The sequence below is a fragment of the Motacilla alba genome, chromosome 5 (assembly GCF_015832195.1).
Source record: "Motacilla alba alba isolate MOTALB_02 chromosome 5, Motacilla_alba_V1.0_pri, whole genome shotgun sequence".
NCBI classification, from domain to species: domain Eukaryota; kingdom Metazoa; phylum Chordata; class Aves; order Passeriformes; family Motacillidae; genus Motacilla; species Motacilla alba.
This window is the reverse complement of record NC_052020.1, coordinates 11046675-11074014: the sequence shown is the minus strand read 5'-3', so window position 1 is coordinate 11074014 and position 27340 is coordinate 11046675. Positions and strand designations below refer to the sequence as shown.

General features: G+C 42.3%; 1 protein-coding gene across 4 annotated transcripts in view; it reads right to left on the bottom strand.

The window, feature by feature from the left end:
• The window catches only part of DENND2B (DENN domain containing 2B), a 152651-nt gene that overhangs the window by 59116 nt on the left and 66195 nt on the right, over nt 1–27340 (bottom strand). For 2 of the 4 annotated variants that reach the window (XM_038139669.1, XM_038139668.1), the window contains one exon: nt 191–1405. In XM_038139669.1, coding sequence (XP_037995597.1) covers nt 191–1405 — 1215 coding nt within the window. Of the gene's footprint in view, nt 1–190; nt 1406–12093; nt 13491–16181; nt 16328–27340 lie in introns of those variants that run through there. The other 2 variants (XM_038139670.1, XM_038139671.1) reach the window with 2 other exon arrangements.

Here is a 27340-nt window from a genome sequence, read left to right as displayed (position 1 = left end):
AAGAGTCAAGAGTTTTCATTATTATCTTTTTAGCATCCTTTCTGTATTCTTTAGTTACTATAGTATTCTTTAACATAATATAGTATTATAAAGTAATAAATTAGCCTTCTGAGATCACGGAGTCAGATGCATCATTCCTGCCTTCGTTGAGGCATCCCCTGCAAATACAATACATTTCCTTGGCTTTTACCTATTCTGGGATTTTCGGTGAAAGCGCGACTCCTTCTTCTGCCTCCTGGTCACGGGGGGCGCGGGAGTGGACGGGAGGGGAGGAGGAGCAGCAGGTGTGGGAGATGGAGGTAGGCCATTGCTTGGTTTGCTCTTGTGGGACTTGTCTGCCTCGTACTCAAAGGTGCGTTTGGGCTTGGGGACGGGATTCACGGCACTGTTGGGCGCGCTTTCCAGGAGCGCTTTGGGGCCCGCTGAGTTCGCAGTAACGCTCTGTTTTGTTTTACTGCCTTTCTCAGCCTCAGGAGGTGTTTCTGGTTCACTCCCCAAAACAACGCCCCCGCCTTTGCTATCGCTCGGGGTTTCGCTCAGTCCCTCCACAGTAGTCAGAGTCCCAGACTTTTTCCTCCCTTTGTCAACGCTGTAGCAGCTACTTGGTAACTGGGGGAGGCCTCTGCCCGACTGCTCCTTCAGTGCCTGCTCAATCTTCTGGATTCTGTTGAGCACAGCAGAGGACTCTTTCCTCACATGGCTCTTAAGGAAAGTGGCAGAAGGAGGTTCGCTCCTGCCTGGTCTCTTTTCAAACCGATGGCAGGAATCCCTGTCCAGCAGTTCCTCCTCCTCTGTTTCTGGGTAAGAGCACTCAGAAAATGTTCGGCTCATTCTTCTGAGCCCTTTGAAATCAAATGTCTTGTCGCTGCAGGGAGAGGTCAGCACACTGGGGCAGCTCTCACTGCCCGACCTCTCCCCAGCGTCCCTCTTGTCCATGCACACGCTGGCCCTGGGGGACAGCTCCCGGCGGCACTCCCATTCTGTGATCTTCTGCCTGATGTCCAGCGCCTGCGAGCGGACGCTCACCCTGCTGCCAGAGAGGGTCCTCAATTTGGCTGCGGTGCCCAAAGACAGAGTGCTCCGGGCGAGTGGATGGCTCCCTACTGCTTCCCCATCTTGACCCTCATTTGGACTCTCCTTTTGGTCAGCCTTGAACACGGACAGCCTTTTATCCAGAGCACCCACACTGATGGCTTTGAGGGGGCGGCTCGGGGACTCGGTGTCCGATGGGCTGGTGGAGGTGCTGCGCAGCGTAGACGTGCGGCTGTTCCAGTCCTTGAGGCACAGCCTGGAGCTGGAGACTCTGGAGAGCCCAGTGGAGCGGGAGGAGTCCTCGCTGTCACTGAGGGGATAGGCAGGGCTTCTTTGAGGGGACAACAGGGGCGGCGGAGTGGCTGACTGGCACCTGGAAACAGAAAGAAAGAAAAAAAATCAAGGCCTTGGGGAAACTGGAGTCATTTCCCAGCTTTCTTCTGGCTGCAGGTCTCCACACTGCAAGATCCCCCCAAAGCATCATTGACACACCAGTGATCATTCAGCCACAGTCAGGGGTGGGAGGTGGCAGCCTTTAACTGGGGTCAGTGATGGGCCATGAGCAGGACACTTGGCACATCCAAAACAAATTTTCTCACCTCTGTTTGACCCCCTGCTTTTCCAAGTTTCCTGAATTCAAAGCCAGCTGAGATTCTCATAGCAAACCTCTGCCTTGAAAGCACCACCTGAAGATTTGTAGACCTGGTTCATCTTTGGTCTGATACTGTGGCCAACAGATTAAATTCCCCTTATCAAACAGAAGTAATTTCATATCAAAAGAATATTACACACTGAGAAAACACATTGATCTGCTCACACTATGTGTTGAAGAATATAAACTACATAGAAAGATCTCAGTGTTACCTTGGAAAAAACCCTTGGAACAAATTCTAGCCATGGTTTGCAAAATCAGCTATTGTTACTGGGGTTTTGTACATTGTTGCAAGGACTTTTAAGAACAAAAAGACACAAGGAAATTAAATAACACATTAATCATTTGGCTCATTAGTGATGAGCCAGCAGTAAGGAAGTTAAACCAAAACTGTGTCAAAAAAGGGGGTTTGCCACCCTGCCAAAATCCATAGATACAAATCATAGCAGAAATAATCACAACTCCTTTAACATTAACTCCTTTCTGTTCCAAACAGTTCAGGAGAAAGAGAAAAGACCCATAAGTAATGCCTTGCATATGCTATTAAGTTTATGCTGTGTGAAGACTGTGGACAACAAGCTGGTTTTTATCAACTGTCCTGTACTCAGGCAAGATCCAAATGAAAGAACTGCTTGCCCAAAAGAAATCAGGGGAGCAAATATCTGCACTATAGCAAAGGGAGAAGAGATTCAGATTTCTGGTGCTATATTGTTTTCTTCCCAAGAGCCAGCCAATACCTACAGCAGAAGTGCCAATTTCTGTGCATTAATCCAAAAAAATCCAGAGTACTGGGGTGATTTCTGAAAAATTTACTTTGACACAGGAACTATTTTCTTTTCCTTCAAATGCAGCCCCAAATCAGATTATCAGATATCATCCCAGTTTCCTACAGCAGATATTTCACAATCAAAGCTCAAAAATATTTTTTTTAAAAGTCCGAAAAGTACAATAATCAAATTATCACAAAAGGGAACTGATCTCTTTTTTCAGAGGCCTGAGAACAAGCAAGTCTATTTGTCACAGAAGTTACTCTGCGTGGTGACTTTTATTTCTTTACTATTTTGAAAGATAAACATGCCTGTAGGAAAAGAGATCTCATGTCAAAGATGATGGCAAACACTCCTACAACAACTGCCTAAAGCAGGACAAGAAAGGATGCATGCCAGAATATGCTCTCTGCATCCTAGAAGTTGAATTTCCTGCCATTCTATACGGTTGCAGACGGGTGTCTTAACAGATCTGAGAAGATCAAAAGCAGGTGACAGATGAGGAGTGGTTTTGGCTGGCTGTTGCAGCTCAGTTTGTAGTGGATTACCTGGAATCACCTTGGCCAACGCGCCCTTATAGTGCCTGAAGATGAAAGCTATATCAGCCTCCTCAGGCTTAGTGGGGCACCCTGATCCTTCATTATTTCAGCCTGTCTCATCTCAGTTTCTTCAGGTTGATACCACAAAGCCAAATTTTTATATTATTCATAACACTGTCTTAACTTAGATTTGAGATCATGTTCTCCTAATTCTTTCATGTCGTGCAGACCCATCCCAGAGCTGCACTGACAATTCTCTCAAGGGAACAGGCATTACCCAGTGGAAGTGTATTTCATGTCAAAAGACTACAGCCTCCACTACAGCCTCAGAAGCTGCATGTAGGCTAAATCCACTGTCAGGATTCAGCTACAGGATAGGGACAGAAGAGGCCCTGTGGAGTGGTTTAGCACGTTACAACTTGCTTATTGGACTCTGATCTGTACTGGCAACAGCAAGAATAAAATGTAAAATGACAGGGATAAGGTCAGTAAAATGGGACAGCAGAGGTGAAGAACGTGTTGACAATCAGATAATCAGACACCTCTCTCTGCTTTTGACACACCGCACTGAAAATACCATAGGCACCGTCCTTCATCTCCTTACAATCTAAGAAATATCTTTTCAGCTGTTTCCACTATCAGGAAAAGGTTTGGTGATTCATCAGGGAAAAAGAGGACCATTGTGGTTTGTATAACCTGAAGAAGTTGCAAAACATTTCTTCTTAAGAGGTATGAGCCATTGTTTTAAACCCCAGGTTCCCAGTGAGGTAACTGCAATTAAGGCTTCATCTTGAAACCCCCCAAATTCAGTTACAAAACTCCCAATCACTTCCACTGTGCTGGACTGGGGCTGCAGAGCCCCAGGCCTTCTGCAGGAGTTTGCCCTCAAAGACTTGGGTTGCCTCAGTTAAGGAATAGATTCTGGTTTTACACTGTAGTACACTCTAAATTTGAGTAATTCAGAGAAAATCTATAGGACTTCTTCAACAACAAAGAGGAACAGAGCTTTGTCCCAAAGGTTTCATCTTGTATTCTCTAAAGGATGCTGGTAAGTAACAGAATGAAAGTAAAAAACAAGTCCAAAAGCTGATCTGTAGATAATAAAATGGTTCTTCCCCAAGAAACCTACTTCCACTGGAAGAATGTTCTCTTGAAGGCACAATAGCTCCACAGACTTTAAAACCAGTATTACTGGACAGAGATGAATAATTAGGAAACTTGCAACCTTCCACAAAAAGACTGTAAAGCAAAATGCTTTTAATTGAAGTTTTCTACACACAGAATGATATGGTGCAGCACCTTACAGTGCATATCCTTACACAGACTTTCCAAATACCATCTATAGAGATGATGGAATCAAGTTTAGCTTTCTTAACAAGTTCCCTTGGCCAAGACCTTCATTCTGGGCAAGGATTATTTCTTTGAGGACATCAGCATTTCACAAAAGACACAATTATAAATTGCTCTAATTCCCTATGGGCACTCTTCCAACATGCAGCCCTGGGTGTGCAGTGCCCAAACCCCTGGCAAGTCAGGTGTGCATTTCACTCTCAAAGGCTGCCAAGCAGCCCACAATGTCCTCTAAACAAGTGGCAGATCCTGGAAGCACCTTTCTGCTGGGACTCATGGCTGCTCACCAGGGAGAGCAAACAGAATCCAAGAGGTGCTTTCCAGCTCTCTAGACCACGCTCAGCTTTGCTGCTGTGATTTGTTCCTTGAGAAATCAGCAGTTACCCACAGTAGGAGGAAACTGATAATATCAGTCATGTTCTGTAGGATTTTGAACTGTAGGTACAACTGATCTTCACATTCTGATTCAGTCTCTTCTCTACAATTTCTCTTTTTGTCACCCAAACGTAGAAAAAACTTGTCATTTACAAAAACTGTGATTCTTGAGGGCTGCTCTGAAATATTCATTTGTTCTGTTGTTTTCTCTAGTAAAGACATCTCCTTTCACCAGGTCCAGTGAACACATGTGGATAACAGTGGAGCTGTATCTCAGCTGCACCAAGAAGAGAACAGACACACTTCCTTTAAGATAATTTGCAACCTACTCATCACAAGGCAGAAGAAGAAAAAACTGAGTTCCTGCCTTTTAGCAAGATTGACTTGTACTGAAAATCTGTGAGGATGGAGAAGGGCTCGTTCTTGGTGCCAAAAGTGCCTGAGTTCTCATCCTCTATGTGACCCAAAAGTCAAGAAGTCTTCAATTTTGGACAAGATGCCAATCTTTTTCCTGCAAAATGTGTGTGCTAACATTTGTCTGTTTGCAGAAGTGGGAAAATTTAATTCCTGGAAACCACTCTGAAAGTGAGCAATACAAAATTAGTATTTAAAACTAGGAGGCTTGGCCTTTTGATCCAGTTGAGCAGAAACACAGCTCCTTCCTGCTTCCAATGCCAAACATTTACTCCAGAAAAGAGGAGAAATGAGTGCAGAAAATTCCCACAACTTCATGAGTAACTTTTAACAATGGAAGGCAGCCAGAAGGGTGGCTCTAGAGCTGGGTTTGTGTCTTGGGAATCAGAGTATGGGTGGATAATCAGAATGTGCATTTATTGAGGCATTTGCATCCAAGATCCAGTATACACTTTATCCAATATATACACTTTATATACACTAAGAGAAATCTTAGGTTGCATTTCAGGCTTTAACAGTGACTGAAGGGTGCTTAAGTGACTTGCCTTGAAAGAGTTACAGGACTCCCAATTCTCACTGCCCTGTTCTGACCTCTGAGCTAAGCAGCTCAGACTCTTACAGCTTTCCTGAAGTGTCAGGAGTGACCCCACAGATCATCCTGTCCTGAGGAAAGGCAAGCTGAAAGAAGCTACTCAGCAATTTTCAGCTTTGCAAATCCCATCTGCTCTTCTTAAACTGATACGGACAGAACAGTAGGAGAGATTTTGGCTCTCTGATCCAGGGAATTTCCCACTTCAACATGCTCATGCATGGGAGCCTATTTACTGAAAAAAGAACAAGGTACGCGATGACAAAAAGGTACTGGGTTTTCCAGGCCCCTGTTGATGAGGTCCCATCATTTCCCAGTGACGCTGATGTTGGGTGCAAAGAATCCCAGTACTAGCTTTACTCCTCAGGACTTTCTCCCCACTTTTGTTAGAAAAAATATTACTTTCTAAGTATTTTATTTAGGGGTTGGGTTTTTTTTTTCCTCATTCCCGGTTCTTCTTAGGGCACTGTTTCAGGGTAACAGTAACATCAGAATCAGCTGTGACCACAGGACTGTGAGTTTGGGAATGAGTAGATTTGGCCAGCATTAGAGACTCCCTGTTGCTCTAGCCAATATTTAAAGAGATCTGAAACAAAAGCAACCGAAATTTCTCTTTGCAAGGGCAGCAAAACTCATGTTTAATACATACAGTAAAGCTGCCCTGATAGGTAAATGAGGAAGTAACTTTAAAATTCTTTGGAAATTCGTAAGAGACAATGCTGAGGAATGTTCAGCTACCAACTGCCAGCCACTTTGAGCGCAGATCCTGGAATCCATCCTTCCCGGAGCCAGGCAAAGTGAGAGGGAAACACACTCTGCTCACCTGCTAGTTGGAAGCATTCACTGCACCATGCACATTTTGGTGTGCTGCTGCTGAGAACAGATGTAATGGCTCACTATGACATTCATTTATATCAAACTCCCACTTGATTTGACAAAGCAGGCAGAGGAGAGAAAACATATAGAGACCAACAGAAGCTCAAATTAGAACCGGTGTTTATGTCCCATTCCTTCTGTGAGCTGGACGGAACAAGCACTTTTGCAGAGGTTCAGTAACCACAGCTCCTTGAAACCAGTACAGTTTCACACCCCACCAAGGGCAGTGCTGCCAGAAAATCACAGAGCAAACAAACAGAGCACATAAACCCTTCTGCCTTTGTCAGACATTCTTGGGAAAGCTCCCGGTAGGAATCAATACTTTCGCACAAACAGAAACTGAACACGCCACTGCAGTACAGCAATCTCCCAGGCCTCTTCAGGTGTAAAAAGGCAGAGTAATTGAAGAAGACCAAAAAACCATAAGGACTTGGATAGAAGCAATGATGAGGGACACTTCTCCAAAAATTCCCTCTTCCTCTCTCTATCACAAGAAGTAGTAATAAAATTCCTCCATGCTTTCCTCCAAAGGACTGTGAGAAGTCCACTTTTAGCTGTCAAACAGCAGCTAAATCAGTGGTGTGGTTGCACTTTTGAGATGAGTTAGAGAACGAGTCATTTCACAGAGCAGTGTGGAGTCAGCATTATTTCCTTGTGACAGTTTGCCCTTTCCTACCCTTTCCTCACCCCTAGCTACATCCTCACCAGAGGGGACAGACAGGCAGTGAGAGTGACTGCTGCAAAGACTCAGCCAGGCATCACTGGCATAAGCAGGGGACAAATGCAGGGAGTCAGGCTGGTCTAACTGGGTTAGCATGAGGGTAAAATCAACCCTCATGAGGGGTAAAATCAACCCTCATACAAACATCACCAGAACAGGTGATCTGAAATCTAAGAATCTCAGCTTTGCTGCTTAGCTGAGGTGGCCCATGAGGATCCCACGTATTAATGATGCTTTGAGTTCTGACTTTTTCTTTTCAAATATAAACGATTATCTAGGCTTGGACAGTTGCCTTGTATACTCCATCAAAAATATAAACTGAGTCTTACAGTGTATTAATTGTTCCAGGAGCAGAAAAGGACTTTAAAATCTATGTTATTGTTACTTCTTGTAACTAGGGGTTATGGCAGCATTAAGACCAAAGGAACCTCCTGCACTACTGAATTTAAATCCGCTCTCATTTGGCAGCAAACCTTTCTATTGTAATATATTCTGCACTCTCACAGCACACAGCATTTTAATTTTCCACATAACTCAAGTAGATAATTACAGATTGTATTTAATTATCTTAAATCTAAATAAGAGTTTATGGCGAATAAAGGAGGTGAACTTTTCACACTCAAGTGCTGGGCACACACCAGTAAGGTGATTTTTGAGCTGATTCAACCTGGTGCTGGAACAAGTGGTGCAACTTGTCATATCTTGCCTCTCTCTTGGAAAGGAAAGTGAGGCACATAGTAGCAGAACAAACCCTCTTGCACCAGACCCTTTATAATCTTTGAGCTCTCACCAGGAGTCCGGCTAAAAATCCCCAAAAATCTGCATTCCAGATAACATCCCCCTGTTACTGTTGACTTTGGGATTGTGACAAAAGACAAGACAAAAACTTGTGCTTTCTAAACTGAGAAGTGAGTCTGCATTATAAGATTGTTTGAAATAGGCTCACTCTCATGAACTTGTGCTGGGATGGAAAAGTCCCAGCATTTGGAGAGAATGAGCAGTAAAATCAAAGTGGACAACAAATCACAAAATGTTTAAAGATAGAACAAAAATAGAAATGCCAATTATTTTCGTGTTTGTACTTCTGAATTTTTTCCCCCAAGGAGTTTTGATAATTTCCATTTAAATAAAAACTGAAACCATATCAGAACTAGCTACAGAATGATAGGACTATGAAACAGACAAAAAAAAAAGATCAAGCTCTGTGTGTGGTTTTTAAAAGCCCCAGTGTCTGTGCTCCCAAGAAGTACTGAGTCAATGATAACAATTGTGGGGTGGATTTACAGGGGGGCTGTGGTGAATTCCTGTGTTTGACACCCCCCCACCCCAGAGCTCTGGGCTTTTGCAGTTGGTTCATGAAGAGAAGTACACACAATCACAGCTGACTGCAGCTCAACTGTGTTTTTATGGCTCAGAAGCAAAAAGATCTGATTTACATCAGGGAAATGCAGGAGTCATTCTGCCAAAGTAAATTACATGAAGTGGCAACTATGCTCTACCACTGTACAAAACAAGGGCAAAGAAATCAAAGTTGATGAGTCAGATCCTAAATACTTGAATTAGCCTGGATCCATAAAGCCAAGACAGCAAGACTAATCTGACCATGAGGAATGACTGTAAAATAAAATGCCATCAATCAGCATGCACTAGGTGTCTTTGCCAAGTGAGGGGGAAGAAGATAACAGGAAATTGTGAAATTATCTAGACTCAGAGGGTTAGATTCCCTGCCACTCCAGATTTATGGCTGTCTTCTGTTCTGTTACAAGGCAAGGGCAAGATGGTCTTTAAACAATTCCCCCTTCAAGCCTTTTTCACCTCCTCTGTTCAGACATAAATAACTACCCAAGGCAAAGAATTCCAACAAGCCTGAGCTGTACTTTCCATCACAGGCATCAGAAGCTGACTGTGGTAAAATCAAAAAAGAAGAACAGACGTATCAGAGTAAGCCATTCCCTCTTTTCCACCAAAGTAAATTGCGCTGGTTTCATGGGACCATCTCTCACTTTCTCCTCAAAAAACAGGATTCAAAGTTGAAAAAGGGAAGCCTCCCTTCGAGTTAGTCTTTTCCCACAACATGTTCTGAATAAAAATTTATGCAAGAGATTTTTCCATTGTTACAGATCCACTATAGTTATTGTTCTGGAATTGGCTCAGTATGTTTTAGTCTTACCTGATATCTTAAGATCTCAGGAGTTTTGCAGGAGAGGGAGTGGCAATGCAGCAAGTGATGGCATTTTTTTCTTAAACCAGGCAGAAAGCACAAACCTTCATTTGTCTGTTTAAGAACTGCCTTTCTTGAAACTTGTTCTTTCGCAGCATGTCTGAACATGCCGACTGTTAAAAATCCCAGTGCGCATAGAGGCTCTCAACTTTGCTTTTTCAAAGCACAGGTGATTTTTTCAACAGGCTTGCTCATCTGTCCTGGAATATCAAAGCAACAAACTCCGTGGAACTAATTCTGACAAAGCTTTCCAAGTTTTCTGAGCTCAAACAAATGCAATTGGGAAGCATTAAAAATTATTTTTATGAATTGTGACACTCAGTTTTCAAGATATCTGAGGGCATTCTGGGTTTGGCAACCTCCAAATCTGAAATTTGAGTTTGGAAAGTTGTTGGGAAAGAGGCTCATCCCTCTTCCACCCTGACAAGTCAGAAAACCTCACAAGGTCACTCTATACTTTACTGAAATATTCTATATCCACAGAGAAAAGATCTGAACAGGAAGTCAAAAAGTCCTAAATCCTGGCTTCTCACTAATCCAGAACAGAGACAAGTCTTTCCCTGCTTCACATATAAATCAGCTTCTAGGTCATGCAAAACCTCATCAAACAGACTCAAGTATACATATCCAACAGGGACAGAAAAATAATAAGAATTCAGAACTCCCATCTTCTACAAACTTTCTTAATCTCATCTACTCAGAGGAGTTTGTTTCAGAATAAATATGAAATGTTTTATTTGCCTTTCCTACCAGTATCCACATTTTCCTTCCGGTTCCACCAGCTTAGCTGTGGTCCCCAATGTGCTGCCAGTGTCCAGTGAGATCTTTCTGTACAGGTTTTTTTTGTTCAGTTTTGCAAATTAGATTATTTAACACAGTGAGAAGGCATCCCAGAAGAGCAAATTATAAAACCAAAAGCCATTGTCCATCTGTCTGCTATGAAACAGGAGTCTTAATTTCTGTCATCATTTCAACTATCAGTATCACAGTCCATCAAGTCTGAGGCCTGAGATATCTGGAGAAAATACAGTGTGTCACACAGGATAATACTAAAGTGATTGAAAAAATCTGAGAATATCTGTGTTGCTTCTGGAGTCACTGAACTGTAAAGGAAATAAAAAGCAAAGCAAAATAAAATAAAATTTAAAATACAAGCAGAATAGAATCTCCTGCACTGTCTCTGTGAATGCAGAACAGCCTCAACATCACCCTGTCTAAACACAGCCTGTCAGCCCCAGCCTGTCTCACTGCTGTGCACTTGGAGCTCATGCACTGGGAAAGGAGGTCACAAGTCATATGGACCATCTGAGGCAGGGGAAAAGAAGAGCTAATTCTGATCTCAAACTCTGCCCAAAGTGTGCTCAGACCTCTGAGGAGCCGACTTATCTCTGACCAGCAGCTGGGTGCCATCCTGTTGGCAAGACACCTGTAACAACACAGTTCAACTTGCACCAACTTTGCTCTGTAAGCAAAAAGCTGAATCACTGGCATAAAACCAGCATACTCCATGGCAGGAAAACTTATCTGCTCCCTGAAGGACATTTTTTGTACAAAGAATGACACAGCTGAGAAACATGCCCTTGTTCTTCATCTTTAACTTCATTTTATAAGTTTTGCCCTCTCTCTTTTGTCCCTTAGAAGAGTGGATTTCCACTTGCTTCAATCACCAGAGATCTCTGTGTCTCATGCTTGGACTATTTTTCCAACATAATAAAGGCTGTTACCATCCTGTGTGAACTTTCCAGTCACTGAGTTATACAGTTGCACCTCTAAACTTGTCTGTCACTCACGCACACAACTGACATTAATTGCAGCCTTTGAGGATAGGCAAAACAGTTTCCCTACCAAAAGTTACACTTTTTTTTTTAAATTTTCTAAGTAGCCCAACATTCATAATGGACTTTGGACAGGAGCAGTAATAATATCTCTCACACATACACAATATCTCTCTTTTATATATACAACTGAAAGAAAGAAATCAGATGCAGTATTTTTTCTTTTGGCACCTGGAGAAGCAGAAAGGCAAGGGAGCAGTTGATAAGTAAAGGATGACTCATGGAGGTGCCAAAGCAAGGAAGAGAGAAGGAAACCTATTAATTGAGTATACAACGTGTCTCATCTGCAGAGGTTGCATTCTGTATCTGAAGGAGGAAAGATTTCAAAGTTTGTACTCCTGGCCTCTCTTATCATAATTTTCTTCAGTCGCTCTGACCTTATGGAATACAAAATACATTCCAGCTATTATGACAAACATGACCCTTGGTACATTTGCCAGTGTGCATAAATGTGGCTGGATGCCAGGTACCCACCAAAGCTGCTCTGTCACTCCCCCTCCTGAGCTGGACAGGGGACAGAAAATGTAACAAAAGTTCATGGGTTGAGATAAGGACAGGAAGATATTCCTTACCAATTACCATCACACCATTTGGGGAAAAAAAAATCAATTATCAATCAAATCTGAGTATCATCATGAAAAATATACCCAAATCTTAAAAACACATTTCCCCCACCCCTCCCCCTTCTTCCTGAGCTCAACTTTACTCCTGATTTTCTCTACCTCTTTTCCCGCAGCAGCTCAGAGCTACGGGGAACGGGGGTTGCGGTCGGCTCCTCACACGGTGTTTCTGCTGCTCCTTCTTCCTTGTGGAGAGGACTCTTCACACTCTTCCCCTGCTCTGGAATGGGGTCACTCTCACTGGAGACAGTTGTTACACTCTTCCCCTGCTCTGGAATAGGGTCGATCCCACTGGAAACAATTACACTCTTCCCTTGTTCTGGCATGGGGTCTCTCCCACTGGAGACATTCACACTCTCCCCCTGCACTGGAAGAGGGTCATTCCCACTGGAGACAGTCACACTTTTGCCCTGCTCCAGAATGGGATCACTCTCACTGGAGACACTTACTGCACTCTTCCCTTGCTCTGGACTGGGGTTACTCCCACTGGAGACATTCACACCTTTCCCCTGCTCTGGAATGGGGTCTCTCCCACTGGAGACAGTTATAATCTTCTCTTGCTCTGGCATGGAATCACTCCCACTGGAGACAGGAGCATTTTTTCCCTGCTCCAGAATAGGGTTGCTCCCACTGGAGACGGGAGCATTTTTTCCCTGTTCTGGAATGGGGTTGTTCCCACTGGAGACAGGCACAATTTTCCCTTGCTCCAGAATAGGGTTGCTCCCACTGGAGACAGGAACACTTTTCCCCGGCTCCAGAATGGGATTGCTCCCAATGCAGACAGGAACATTTTTCCCCTGCTCCAGAATGGGATTGCTCCCAATGCAGACAGGAACATTTTTCCCCTGCTCCAGAATGGGATTGCTCCCAATGCAGACAGGAACATTTTTCCCCTGCTCCAGAATGGGATTGCTCCCAATGCAGACAGGAACATTTTTCCCCTGCTCCAGAATGGGATTGCTCCCAATGCAGACAGGAACATTTTTCCTCTGCTCCGCAATGGGATTGCTCACAATGCAAACAGGAACATTTTTCCCCTGCTCCGGAATGGGATTGCTCCCAATGCAGACAGGAACATTTTTCCCCTGCTCTGGAATGGGATTGCTCCCACTGGAGACAGTCACACTGTTCCCCTGCTCCGGCACGGGCTCTGTCCCATGGGAGACAGTCTTCCTTCGCTCCGGCATGTTGTGTCTCCCACGGGAGACAGTTCTCCAGAAAATTCTCCAAGGTGGGTCCTTCCCATGGCTGTAGCTCTTCATTAACTGCTCCGGGTGGGTCCCTTCCACAGAGTGCAGTCCTTCAGAAACAGGATGTTCCAGTGTGGTCCACCCCAAGATCACAGGTCCTGCCAGCAACCCTTCTCCAGAGTGGGCTGCTCTTTCCACGGGTCCACAGGTCCTGCCAGGAGCCTGCTCCAGCACAGGCTTCCCATGGGGTCACAGCCTCCTTCAGGCATCCACCTGCTCTGGCATTTGCTCCTCCACAGGCTGCAGGTGGATCTCTGCATCCCCGTGGTCCTCCATGGGCTGCAGGGGCACAGCTGCCTCACCATGGGCTGCAGGGGTATCTCAGCTCCAGTGCCTGGAGCACCTCCTGCCCCTCCTTCTGCGCTGACCTTGGTGCATGCAGGGCTGTTCCTCTCACATAGTCTCACTCCTCTCCTCTTTGGCTGCAATAGCTCCTGCGCAGTAACTTTTTTCACTTCTTAAATACGTCATCCCGGAGGCGCTGCCATCGTCGCTGATGGGCTCGGCCTTGGCCAATACAAAGGCTTTGTACAGATTAAGAAGCTATATACTTGACTTCAATTTATGAGGCAATTTCTTTTCGTTCACTTCCTTTAAAAATCTATTACCCAGTGTTTGATTTTCTTCTGCCTTAGGTTAACACAAATCAAATGTAGCTAAGGAGCAGTTGCTAAAGATCCCAACTGATGCAAAAGTTAGTGCAGGAAGATTTAAGGCATTGATCTGGTGCAAATGCCCGCTTATGAAAAACAAAGTTGCAGTTTAAATATGTTTAAATGTTTAAATAACATTTGCGCTGAAAATTGAATTAGGTAACTACATCTGATGGGTTACAGTGTGCTTCACTCTACTTTTAGCTAAACAAGCCAGGAAAATGAGGAAATGTGTTGGGCATACCCACAACTGAGCATCATATGAAAAAATTAGCCAGCCAAAAGTTGTTGGGGTTTTTGCTTAGTTGAGCAAAGCTTTGAAAATCTCTTTGATCTATTTATTCCCCAATCTGTTGGCATATACACAAACTTTTTAAAAAAGGAATTAAAAAAAAAAAAAAAAAAAAGGAAAAAATGGGGAAAAAAGGCAAAAGAATAAAGCCAAGCTGTGATTTGCAATACTTGTTGCTATCATACTTATTTACTTAAGAGTCCAGACAAGGCCAAATTTAACTTGACTGAGGGCTACATCTGGCCCTGATTCAGTTTCACTGCATATTAACAAATGAACAATCAGCCAGTGCTGGAGCACTGTGCACACCAATATTCAGAAACATGATATAAAGGAAACTTTCCAAAAGATTCAAACATTGGCTTCTCTCTGCCTTTTGCTGCCCATAACTGTCAACAGGAGCAGAGTTAGGTCAGGGAAAGACACTCCCCATGACTTTGTTCACCATGATCAAGGGTAACTTAAACGTGTCCATTACTCATCCAGCTGAAATGAGCCTCCCAGACCAGATTTCAGCACCACACCTACAAGAGCTGTGGGATCTCGAGCCTAAATTTGGAATCAGAATAATAGCTAGGGGATTTATATATCCTTTATAAGCTTTTGATTCTCACAAGACCTTGGCTTCTTATAAAACTGTGGATTTAGTTTTACACTGGGTTCTATAAGGAGCTGGCAAATATATTTTAACATTTCACTTCCCATTTTACTTCTTATGAGAGAATTTGTATGTAGTATAACCCTAAGGATGAAAATATTTTGTTGCCACTGCCCTGCAACATAAATGCTGCACAGCAAACTGAAAGTTTGGCTAAGTTTATGGCGACTAACTATTAACTTAGAGCAACGAAAAGCAAGAAGACATTTCTCCTGTCACACATCCTTTCCTTCCAGGACAAAACTAAGTTTCATGTCCCTACAGGAAGCCACATGGGTAGCACCAGGCAAAGCATCCAGCAAATAAAAATGCTATGGTGCAAGCGAGGCAATATCAACATCTGTGTATAAAGCAGCAAGAAAAACCAACAGGCAACATTTGTAAGCTCATCAGCTCTGAAAGTATTTGCTCCCTACAGACTACAACACAAACAACAAATTCCTTCCAGCAACCCATGGGGTCTCAGATAATGAATATGTGAAGGAGTAAATTGAAGTTCAGATCCTGACCCTAAATTACATCCCTCAGAACCTCACAGAGTTGGACCCATAATACTGATTTTTTTTCCTGAAAAGCACAAGCCTCTGACTTATGCTCTTTATTCAATGGAAAAAAAAATGAGAGCTGCGTGATAGCCAAGAAAGCACATTTCACAGAAAGTATACTAAAAAAAAGATGCCACAAAGACTCAAAACCTGAAACCAGGCATCAAAACCAAGACAACACACAAAAGTGTGCCAGCAGCACCTCATTTCATGCTGTGTTGTCATCTCAGCAGTTAGAAAAGTACAGTAATTGTAAGGCATATTCAGCCTAAGTATAAACAACTGTGGTCTCTCTCTAATGGACAGCATTTTCTATACAATAAAAACAAGTTCAGCTTAGCATGGGTATGAACAGTGCTGCATAACTTAATAATCACCTTTAAGGATTGAGGAGGACAAAAAGGAATCTCATCAAAGAGACAGGAAACAGGCATTTAGCCTTAGAGAGATGAGGTTCTGCCTGAGAGCAAGAGAAGTAGAGGGAGGAAGGGAAGAGAAGGGCTGTAAAAATGAGTTTTAGTGCCACAAAGTCACTTCTACACCAGAACTGCAAACTCTGGAAATTAAAGCTATTGCTATAGCTATTTTCAGTAAGCTAAAGGTTGGTGTTGAGTTCCCGCCTGTGAGTAAATAGTTCATCTCCTGCAAAATTGGTTATGAGAAAGGACACTAAGGAATTTAGTGCTATGGCACTTCATGCTCTTCCCTTCTGCTGTACTGTTCCTCCTCTCATGCCTCTGACAAGCACACAACTGCCCACCACTGCCATCACTTCAGCACACCCAGACTTACTCAGAAGCTCTTCCCTCGTGGAAAGATGCAGAATGGAGATGCAGGAATTCTCGGTCCGTGCGTTGCCAAAGCCTCTGTGCTCCCTGAACTCTGCCTGCTTCACTTGTCAAGCAGCAAATGACACACTGAGAGGGTTTGTCAAACCTCTGTCCCTTTGTGTGCTTAAGGGGAGGAAACTGCTGTTAATGTTTAACAAAACAGGAGCAAAGCCTTTCTCTGCAGTCTCACGTGTTGGCTTTGAAGGCACCGGTGTGTGGGAAATCTGGCAAGCCAGAAGTTTGCTCTTGGTAGCCCACAAAAATTGAGTTTTTATTTTAAAGTTACAGGAAGCAACAGCTTGCAATCCATTCCTGAAACTCTGAAGTGAGGCAATCTCTTTAGCATCTGACTGATGCTAAAGAAATCATAGAAGCTGTGTCAGGGACCAAACCACACACAGACACAGCAAGCCTACCAGGCTCAGCCCCTATCTTGAAGCCCACATGGGTGACAGTACTGTTTGACAGGAAAGGGAGAGGTTAAAAATCCACATTCAAACCCTTTCAGTTCCCTGCCAACAAATGGCCACAGGCTGTCTGCCATCTCCCCTCTGCCTGTGTTGACATAAAGTGGCTTCCCACCCCAGCACAAATCGAGGGGGCAGAGGTCTGCAGTGGGAGCAGTCTCATTACTGGGCATTTGTTAGGTTATCTGCACTGACAGCTCCTCTTCTGGCCCCAGCTGCCAGCCTGAGTCAGGGTGAGTGTCCCACTGCGCAATAAAACTGGTGAGTCAGCTGAAGACATCCACGCTGTGACAACAGGAGGATTAACCAACACTGCCCACACATGAGTGTCACCAACACTGCCCACCCCGGCGCTGAAGCCCCCTGTACCATCAGCCCACCTGCCTGCCAGCACTGGCTGTTAAAAGGACCTTCTGAGCTTCTAGCTAGCAGAATTTGAATCACAAAGACTTTCTGTGCTACTGCCACTGCAACAAATTCTGCTTTTACAGCTCAAAGAGTTATGTTGTTACCTGGAAGAAGCTTGCTTTTAGGAAATTGTGACGCATGATGGGCTTATTCTAGGAATCCAAAATGAAAAATACCATTTCCATCTATTAGCTGCTGTTAATTGTTTGTCAAAAAAGTACTTGCTGTACAGCCACAGTATTGTGGATCACCTATGTTAAAGTGACCCTGTTTTACAGACCTAACATTTTCTTTCTATAGCTAAGGAGAGAAGAAAACAAATTAATAGTTCTCATTTACTTCAGCATTTCCTACAGGTCACTCACAATAAAATACTAACACATATTGGCAGTAAAGCTCATCATTATTACGATAATCATAAAATATTTCTTTTATAAAAATAGTGCTTTAACAAAGAGCTTCAGGAACAACATATGGACACTCTGGGCAAAATTTTCCTCTCTGGTTAATAACAAACAGGATACGTAGGCTCTCAAAAAAAGCAGTCAAACTCTTACAGGAACTGACATTCCCATTGCCTACAATAGAATTTTATGGATTGACTCAATAAATCAATTTTTTCAGTGTTATTTAGCTATTGGGGACATCATATCTGTTACAATGGTTGTATTTAGTTGTGCTTTCAGCACTGAAGCCCATCCTACCAGATGCCTGCTCCTCAACAGCTCCAGGTTTCCCTGGTGCTAAGGGAATGTGACACATTCCCTTGCGGCACCCTGCCAGTTCTATGCACAGGACCTGGCCAGAATGGAAATAACTTCAGAGTGCATGATGGGAATTGTAGCTAAAGTCACAATTCAAAACCGTCTCCCAGGAACTATGGACATTTTTGCAGGTATGTATTTTAATAATATGGATGCTACCTGTGTATTGCCATTAGCTCCTGTTTTCCTGCTCGAAGCAAAATGCTTACAGTTTATTTTGCTTTTCAAGACCATTTGCTATCAATGTTTGTTCCTCAAGTATGAACACTGAAGGTGATGCTTGGTGTGGAGATTGAATCAAGCACTGAGCTAATTCCCAGTTTCACCACTGAGCTAATTCCCAGTTTCATCACAAAATATTGCCTGGTGGATGGTGGCTAGGTTATTTAGAGGACGAAGCCTGTGAGGATGTCTGTCCACTTCTTGCTTTGTTTTCCCAGGCAAATGTTTTGGGTTTTTTTCCAGTCAGGGGAGAAACCTAGATATCTATCTTATTGCATTCAGATCTTCCTTTCAAATTCAATCTTCAAAAATTCTGCTGTCTTCTTTTAATGTTGTGCTCTGCACAAGTGGAAAATATCTTTTTAGGATAACCAAACAGTTCAGGAAACTGATAAGACAACACAGACCCTTTCATTTCTAAGCCACTGATTCAAATCCAGACTGATTAGGGCACACAATGGAAATTGTTCTCCCACACTGGCTTTTCAAGAGTTCAAATGTAAAGAGATGAGTGTCTTAGCTCCTAAATGGACAGATATTCACAGAACATGAAAAATCATTTGCAATGCTCATCACTTGCATCTTTGATGGTCTTTTCAGTGAGACTGTCAGCATCTCCCTGGTCCAGAAAGCAATAGAGTTTCATTCCAGAAAAATTGTAATATTGGCATTAAAATGTAGAAATGTTATGCACATGACTACTATGTCCTACTCCCTGAGAACTTCAGTCTCACTTCTTATGGTTGCTCAAAAAACAAATTCACATAAAACTTGTGCTCTGATTCTCTGATACTGCACAGGTGGGAAATCCTGTGGGTGTTTCAACATGTGTCTTCCTCAATGCCTCTACTCACTACACTTAGGTGCAGTAAAACCACTAGAAAGATATCAGAAACATTTCCAAAATCAAGCTCTTATTATAATTTCCTGTAAAAATCTAAGTTTATTTCAGATCTTAGTACCCTGAGTACCTTATTGTAAATATAGTGATTAAACAAACAAGGATTGCAGTGTTAGTCTAAGTAGTCTTCAAACTGCAACATTTGCATTAAAAATGCTTCTTTAGTGTAACCTCTCATCTAGAACTCTGTTTTTAAAGACTTGTTAGTTTCTCTTTCTATTTTTTTTTAAAACCTGTTAGTTTCTCTTTCTAATTTTTTCATTTCCAGTGGTTTTGGCAAATATAAACCTTAATAGAAAAGGTAATTTTAATGATAAGGTATGATTTTCTTCATATAAAAACATAAAGCATTCCAAGTGTCATGAGAATTAAATTACAATGGCAAGAATTCACTACATTCCTGTCGTCTCTAAGTAATAAAAAAGTCAACTTGATCTGAAGCTTTATGCAGCAAAGTCCGATCAAAATTTAAGAGTTTGTTGAGGTGTTTCCCTACGAACCTATGCAAATGAGAGGCAGATATTGATAAAATTTTCAGCTAAGAAAATTTACACAAAATAAATCACAAAAAAGTGATTTATTTGACTGACAAGTCCATTCTTCCTGAATGGACTTTTAAAATTAAAATGAAACAAGCCAGCCAGCAACAGAAATGGAATAGCAAAATTCCCCACTGTTTGAGGATGACAAAGGATGCATGCAGAAGTGGGTCCACTTCTCCAATTCAATCTCTTGATCTAACTAGAAGCTGCCACCTCGTCCCACAAACCATTCCTCTCGTGTCTGTAGAGCACTGTGCTCATCAGGGTGTTTCTGCAGCCCTACTGAGGTGGCTGGCAGAGGGTCCAGCATGGCTCAGCTCTGCCAGGCCGGGGTCGGTGCCCAGCAGCGCGAGGGAGGGAACATCGCGCCCCGGCCATCGGAAACCAGCGCAGCACCGCTGCCACTCGCCCAGATAACGGCAGCAGGACAGTCAAAGCCTGCATTCAAACCCTTCCCAGCTTCAGGGTCATCTGAACCAGCACTGGGACTCCTTCCCACTGCAAATGTTTCTGTTCCTGATGGCTGTAGGTGCCCTCCCACCTCCCATGGCCCAGTTCAGAGCTGAGCTGCCAGAGCTTCATGTCCCAAATGCACTTCCAGTCTCACAGGGTAAACAACAGCTCTTATTCCCTTCTGAACCAAATGAAACTGCACTGCTGGGAACTGAGCTGCTGAAAATTTGTCATCTGCATGGTTCAAGCTGTTTCTGCTTGTAAAGGAAAGGGTACAATATTTAGTAATGGATTTCATATCAGTTATTCAGTTTTCATCATTATTTGGCTGAAATTTATTTGTATGGTTTTCTAAATCTCAGTGGTTTAAACAAAATTAAAAAGTTGTGTTTCATCACAGCTCCAATAACTGAGCATATTGCTTAGTCTTAGAATTTTATCAAATCACTATTCTTCCTGTTCTCAAGTTCACTGTCAAAATATTAAAACTTGGTTCTCTTCTGAAGTAACAAACATTTTCACAGGGGAGTTATTTTTTTTTCTCACAAATTCATAAAGAGCTCATAAATGTTCTCACTAGTACTTCTGAGCAGTAGGAAAATACTTTTGGCAGGAAGATCCATCTCAGCAGTTCTGTGTGGAGTGCCTCATCGCCTTGAGCCCTGCTCAGCTGCCAGGAGATCTCCCACAGCAGAGGGAGAGGTCCCAGCCCAGGCAGTGGGGAGAGGCTGGGACATGCTGAAACCATGTGAGCTTAACTCACACCACTGGCCTCTTGCTCTAACAAAGTCTCTGATGGCTGCTGTGGCTGGAAAAACTGGGAGATGTCTTAGCCCAGGCCACCCCACAACTGATGGGGCAACAGAATTATTTATTTTAAAATAAAAATGCAAAAAAGCCTTGGCTTCCTGCTTTAGGCCTACATAACTGACTCTCCTTTTCAAGCTGCTCTCACTCCTTCCTCCTCAGAGCCCTCAAATAAAACTTGCATGCCCAAATATGCACAAAGCAGTATCCACTAACCTTCCAAACCATGCACAAATGTCAAAAGTTGTAAACAGCCAGCAACCACTTCTAGACCTGCTGCCTTCCCTGTTCCTGTGTATTAAGTGTAAGCCCAGGCAGAGAGCACCTTTCACCTTTAATTAAAATGGAGCCTTTCACCTGTAATTGAAATGCAGCCATCCACAAGGGAAAGAAACAGTTTTTCTGTCACTCACAGCTATACTTCAACATACTAAGCAAGGAAAGTGTAAGACAATGGCAATCACACCAAAATTAGCGGGAAGATTGCACGCATGAGAATTTCAAATAAGATCAAAACCTCATTGCTTTAGAGCAACACAGGGAGCTGAAGATGCATCTTTTGATTTGCAAGTTATTACATTCTTCACAATGCTCTCCAGGCAGAAAACTCGGGGTATGTAAAAAAAAAAATCTCATAGTCTTTAAATTTATATTCACTTGAAATACATGAATGCAATTAATTACATTTTGTTTATCTTACTGTTAATAATTTTTTACAGTAGGACCAGGGCTCCACCGTGGCAGATGCAGAGTTATCTCCCTCCCAGGGCTCTGTAACTAATGGTGAAGGAGTTGTTCAGTGTTGTCCTCCCCTTTCTGCCCCTGGAGTCATCCACCCTGGATGTGAACAGAGCGCTTCTGCATTAGAATTATTCTGAGATAACTCATTGTCAGGGCAGGCAGACTGGATCACATCTGCTTGAATGACCTGACAAATTTGGGCAGTGCCTACAGTTCAATACAGAGCTGAGGAGCGCTGGTTAATTTGCCTTTTTTTTTTTTTTCTTGTGTTAGGAGCAGCAGAAGGATTGAATGAATAAGAATTAAAGGCATATTGTTACATATCTGATAACGCAAACAAAAGGCTCTACATTTGCATTCGTGAAGGGATGTCTCTAAATGAGAGACAAGTCCTGCACAGACATTGCCTCTCTGAAGATGACTCTTCTCCCTAAACCCATGAGTTTCCCTCAAGACATGAGATTATCTTTGAAATTAAAAATTTACTGTAGAAAGGAAAGAGAATAAAGCACTCTAAGGACAAGCCAGCACAGCAAAAAAACTGCCAGCCCTACTCAAGCACTGACAGCAGAGCACTGCTTAACTCCAGCGCTGGATGTATCTACACATTCTTTTATTTAAGAATTCTGGAGGTGTCAATTCCTAAGGCAAAATATTTCTAGACTTCTGCCCAGCCCATAACCACATAATCCTTTCAAGGGAAACAAAGTATTTTAGTTGGATTTAGTAATGTGGACCAAGAATTAATTTCACTTTAAAATAAATAAATACATTTGATATAAAACTGAATGAGCTTAGCTTGAGTATGACTGATTTTGGAAGTGATCATACATCTCAGGTTTTTAGGTTGAAGCACAGGCACAAAGTCTTCCTTCAACTAAGATTTTTCTAGAAGTTTTCTTAGTTTCTAAGACTTTTCTAAGATTGTTTCTGCCTTGAGAGAAATGCAGTAATAAAACACAGGACCTTGACATGCATGTGAAACAGCTGAGCATGGACCTGTGTACATGATGAAGACAGGAAACCAACCCAAAACAATATTTCTAGTAACCTAGAAATTAACGTAGTAAAGTAACCTAACTCTTACTTACTTTATCAAAGTAACCTAGGCTTACTTTGTCAAGAAATGTAAGTCATTTTTCTATTTTATATTTACAGAATTATAAACAATCTGCCTGAAACATTCCTGGGGTGTCTCTAGTTATATTAGTCCAGACCCTGTGGTGCTTCCCTATTCTCTTCACAGGAGGTAAGGCAGCTCCACCAATTAAATTTTTGCCCTATTAACTTAAATTTTGGAGAAGGAAAAAGTTCTGAGCCACAAAGCCAGTGCAAATATATCTGAGCAGGTTAGGCCAATGGGGGTGACCAACTGTCAGTGACAGCATGAACGTCCACACGCACTGCTGGGAGATAAAAACCAAAGCCTGTATTTAGAGGTTTGTGGGTACTCAGCTCAGTTCTTCCCAAGCAAGAAGAAAGATCCAATTCATGACATCAGATTTCAGTTTTAACTAAGCAAGAGTATATTTGGTTCAAAGAGTCAACTAAAAGTATTTAGAAAGAAGTTTTATGAGCCTATTTGAATAGACACTTTGTAACTTGGTGCTCCTGGCAAATAGCAGATGGAATCCTTTTTTTGCACAAATCTCTTGCTATAGCACCCCCTGACATCAGCACCCCCAGTTTATTGTGCCAATAAATCATGATTGCTCAGCTGGAGAGCATCCTTCACCAACATCCTCTGGTGAGGACACCACCTTTCCTGTGGAGATTGGGTGGAAAGACAACAATCTACGTCACAAAATCCAGACTGTGACAAAACACCTCTGATCCCAGTGGCACAGCTTTGTTGGACACACAGCCTCTGAGAACAGTTTTCCTCAGACATTGTCCTTTTCCACAACTGGAACCAGGGCTGGTTTCTGCCTTGGCCATCTTCCCAAATCACACTCAGACACTAAACTTGAAAGATGTTTGTTCTTGCTCATCACAGCAGTCCCTTTTTATATTCTACCAAAGTCACCATGCTAGTAAAACATTTATCTGCAGCAAACTTAATTTCTGTTCACTGTAATTGTTTTTGTAAAATGTTTTTGAGTTTTCCAAAGACCTCTTCTATTCTCCAAGTTGGGACCCATACATAAGGCACACCCTGCACCACAGAAAATTTTACAGGCAAAGAGAAATTCTGCCACTTAAAAATAGACTGGAAGAAGTCTGTATCTCCAAAATCTGATGTTATTTATGCCTCAGGCAATAAACTCAGATAAAAAATGGAATCAATGGGGTCCTCTACAAAGAAACCCTTCCTGTGCTTCAGTTACTGCAGCATTTGAGAAGGATCAAGTGTATAAAATGCCTTGAGATGCAGAGTTAAGAGATGGCATATTAGCCAGAGGCAAAGACATTAGGAATTATTTACAGAAGTTTTGTAGCCACACAACTCTAAATATTTTTCAGCTCCGGACTGGTCCTTGTCGCATCTAGCATCAAACTGAGCTGCAATTTTAAGATATAAATATATATTAATATATAAATCTTTTGTTCAGGATTTTTTTTACCCCTTTTATCTGTTATACTACACAGCCTACAAGTTTGAAAGCTGCATTTTGCTAACTAGAGCATGACTTCATAAATGTAACTATTGGCCTGTTTTAATACAGTGCAGCGTAGAGGTGATTTTAAGTCAAAGATAATTGTGCCATTTCCACGTTTACTTTTGCTTGCACTGGAGAAAACACAAGTTTTGGACAAATCACTAATAACAAATAGAGTTTCTGATGAAATAGAAATACTCCAGATAAATATTAAATCATTTGCTAAGGGAAAGCAAGCCACATTGTAAGGAGACAGAGATACAAACATCACTATGCCTTTCTGTGACTTCTGTTCTCCTAAGATTTCCTCAGAGTTACACTGATCCTCATAACTATGGTGCAATCAAACTCATTTGATGCAACAGGGTCATGGTTGTGCACTAACTGCAATCATGCTATGGGCTCCTTTGTCCCCTGCTGAAGGATCAAGAAGACTTCATGGAGCTGCTTTCTGCCAGAATTGCTAAATCACTTCCAGCTACACACAAGGTGCTTTCCTATCCTTCCATTCCTTGGCATTCACCTCAGTGACTCACAAGGAAGGATTAAAGTTGCACCCTGGAAGTTCACTGAAAGCCAGAGTCTCCTTTTGTAAGCATAACAAGCCTTCTGCAATTTCTCCAATTTGCTTCCTGTAACTGACTCTTGTTCCAAACAACATCAGAATGTTCCCTCTGGCTTGGACCAAAACAGCATTCCTGGTCCAAGGTTCAGTCACTGACCGTGAGAGTTAGCAGGTGCCTGGAGAAGAGAATAAGAACGTGCAGTGCAACTTAACCAGCTTAAGTCTGTTGACTCAGAGATTTTATTTCTGTGACTAAAAGGCTTTGGAAGATTTTTCTCCCATGGATTTGTCTGATTGCAGCATCACATAAGAAGAAGTTTAATGGTTTAAAAACATGCTGCTCAAAAATGTCTTCTTTTCAACTGGTTCTCAACCTGTTGTCTACTGGTTTCATTTGATTTGTATTAGTTTTTAAATGGAAAGAGTATTTTTTCCTCTATTTATCATCATCTCTGTTCTGTATATCACTTCACATACTCCTCTTCCCCTTCAATCCTTTCCTTTCTAGGATGAAGAGTCACAATAAATCTACTCTTGTCTTGTGAAAATGTTTCCTACCTTCAACCACCCTTGTCATTCTACAATTTTCCCATTCAGAGCACAGTCAAGTTTCGTCTCCTAACAGGCAAAAATCTCAGTTTTTAACAAGTGGTGAATGAACTTCAGGTAACTTTAAAAAAATGCATTAGTGTGGTTTTGTTTAAAACACTTCACGTTCTTCAGATCCAAGAGTTCCTTTTCCCCTCCTGTGCTCACAGCAGAAACCCATGAATCCCACAACCAGATTCTGAGGTGAAACTCACAGTTATCCTCCCAGATAACATCCTCGCTCTGTTCTCTGTCTCTCCCTCATTTCCTGAAACGCCATGCAAACAACTCTGGTGGAAAAATGGCTCTGGTGATTCATGATAGTTAATTCCCACTCTGGTGAGGACCAAGGGAATTTTAGCTTCTGCACGAATCTTAATGCCTGCAAAGCATGCAGCTGTATGGATGTTTGCGTGGAGGCACCTTCTTTCCACTGAGGATTTTTACGATTAAAATTTAAATCTGTGCTCTATAAGGATCTGAAACACAGCCAAAGTAACTGCAAAGTCTTCGGGAGACTTTGCTGACTTTTGCTTCTGACCTATAAGGAATCACAAGATGTTGAACCAGCTGATGTCACCATCACACCTTGCATCTTAGAATCACAGAATCTTTGAGGTTGGAAAATACCTTTAAGACCATCAACTGAACAATCTTGAAACAATAAACCTCACCAAAACTAAGACTGACAAGAAAATAACTCTTAAAAATCTATCTCAGTGACCAGGAGACTGCTACACCTGTGTTATGCCAGTATCAGCACTAACTGAAACTCTGCTGCCACAGATTATAAAGTACATTTGCAGGTTTCCAAATGCCCAGTCAAATCCCACAGTAAACAGAGACAGTGACTGCTCAGTTTAAGGGAATCTTTGAACATGTTGACAATAAATTTTGCAAGCTTTAAACTTTTATGATGCCAGCACTTACAACACTGATTTACAGTCTGACTCAAAGGAAGAATGCTCATGATTGGCTCAAATAACATCCTCTTGAAGGGTTTCTCAGAGACAGGTGAAGATTACATAGGGGGAAATAATGGCTGGAGAAACGGTGCATGACCACCTATTCATCTCATCCCTTGTTGTGCAAGTGCACCTTAAAGATTGTCCTTGGCTTCAGGCTCTTACTTAGAAAATCTCTTCCTGACAAATTCTAATCGAAACAGATGATGGTGATAAGGAAAGACAGTTTATTTGACAGTTACTATCCAATAACTTAGTATCCCACAGTACTTTCGAAGCAATTCAGAATGGAAATTATTTCGAAACAAAAGACTTGTCCAAAGTTTGACAAAGCCTAGACCCAAGTTCCCAGCACCAATCTGTTTGCACTGGTGGAAGGACAATAAACAACCTGAGAGCTCCAGAGATCATTAAGAAACTGTTATTAATATCTACATAGTCATATCTCTCTAGAAATTCCTTAAGCAACCCTGGCTCTCATTATTTTATCTTTTTACTATTTTGTACTAGGAGATGGCAAACACACAAACTGGCAAGTGCACAAGGATGTGGATCCCACCTCTGCTGAGCTCTACCACAGTATAATACACCTAATTAAAAAAAAAAAAACAAACAGAATGGCTGTTGGTTGTCTGCATCTTTCTTTGACTGCACATTTTAAAAAGTTTAGTTTTTCCCCTAACTGTGAATTACAAAGGTAATCTGCTTTGCAAATTATTTTAATGCTACAGAAAGGGCAAATAAGCAAAGCAACAGAGATGAGCCCTGTACTTTACATTCAGCCCTCTCCCACCTGCTGCCTGACCTGCAACAGGAGACGGTCTGACCATGGTCTGTGAAGGCAGAAACAGCAGAGGAAATGTGACACAAACCAACACAAAACACCAACTGGACATTGGCAGTGCAGGGGAGCTGGCATGCAATCACATGGCTGAGGAATTCAGCCCAAAATTTCTGAGGTCTATACAGCACCTTCCACACAAATCCTTCCTTGCAATAACTCCCATCATAACCAGCCCATGAGCAGCAATTGTTCAAAAAGGTATGTTCTTCATACCTTGGGTTTTCCACTCCCTACAAAAAAGTTCCCTCAGCCCA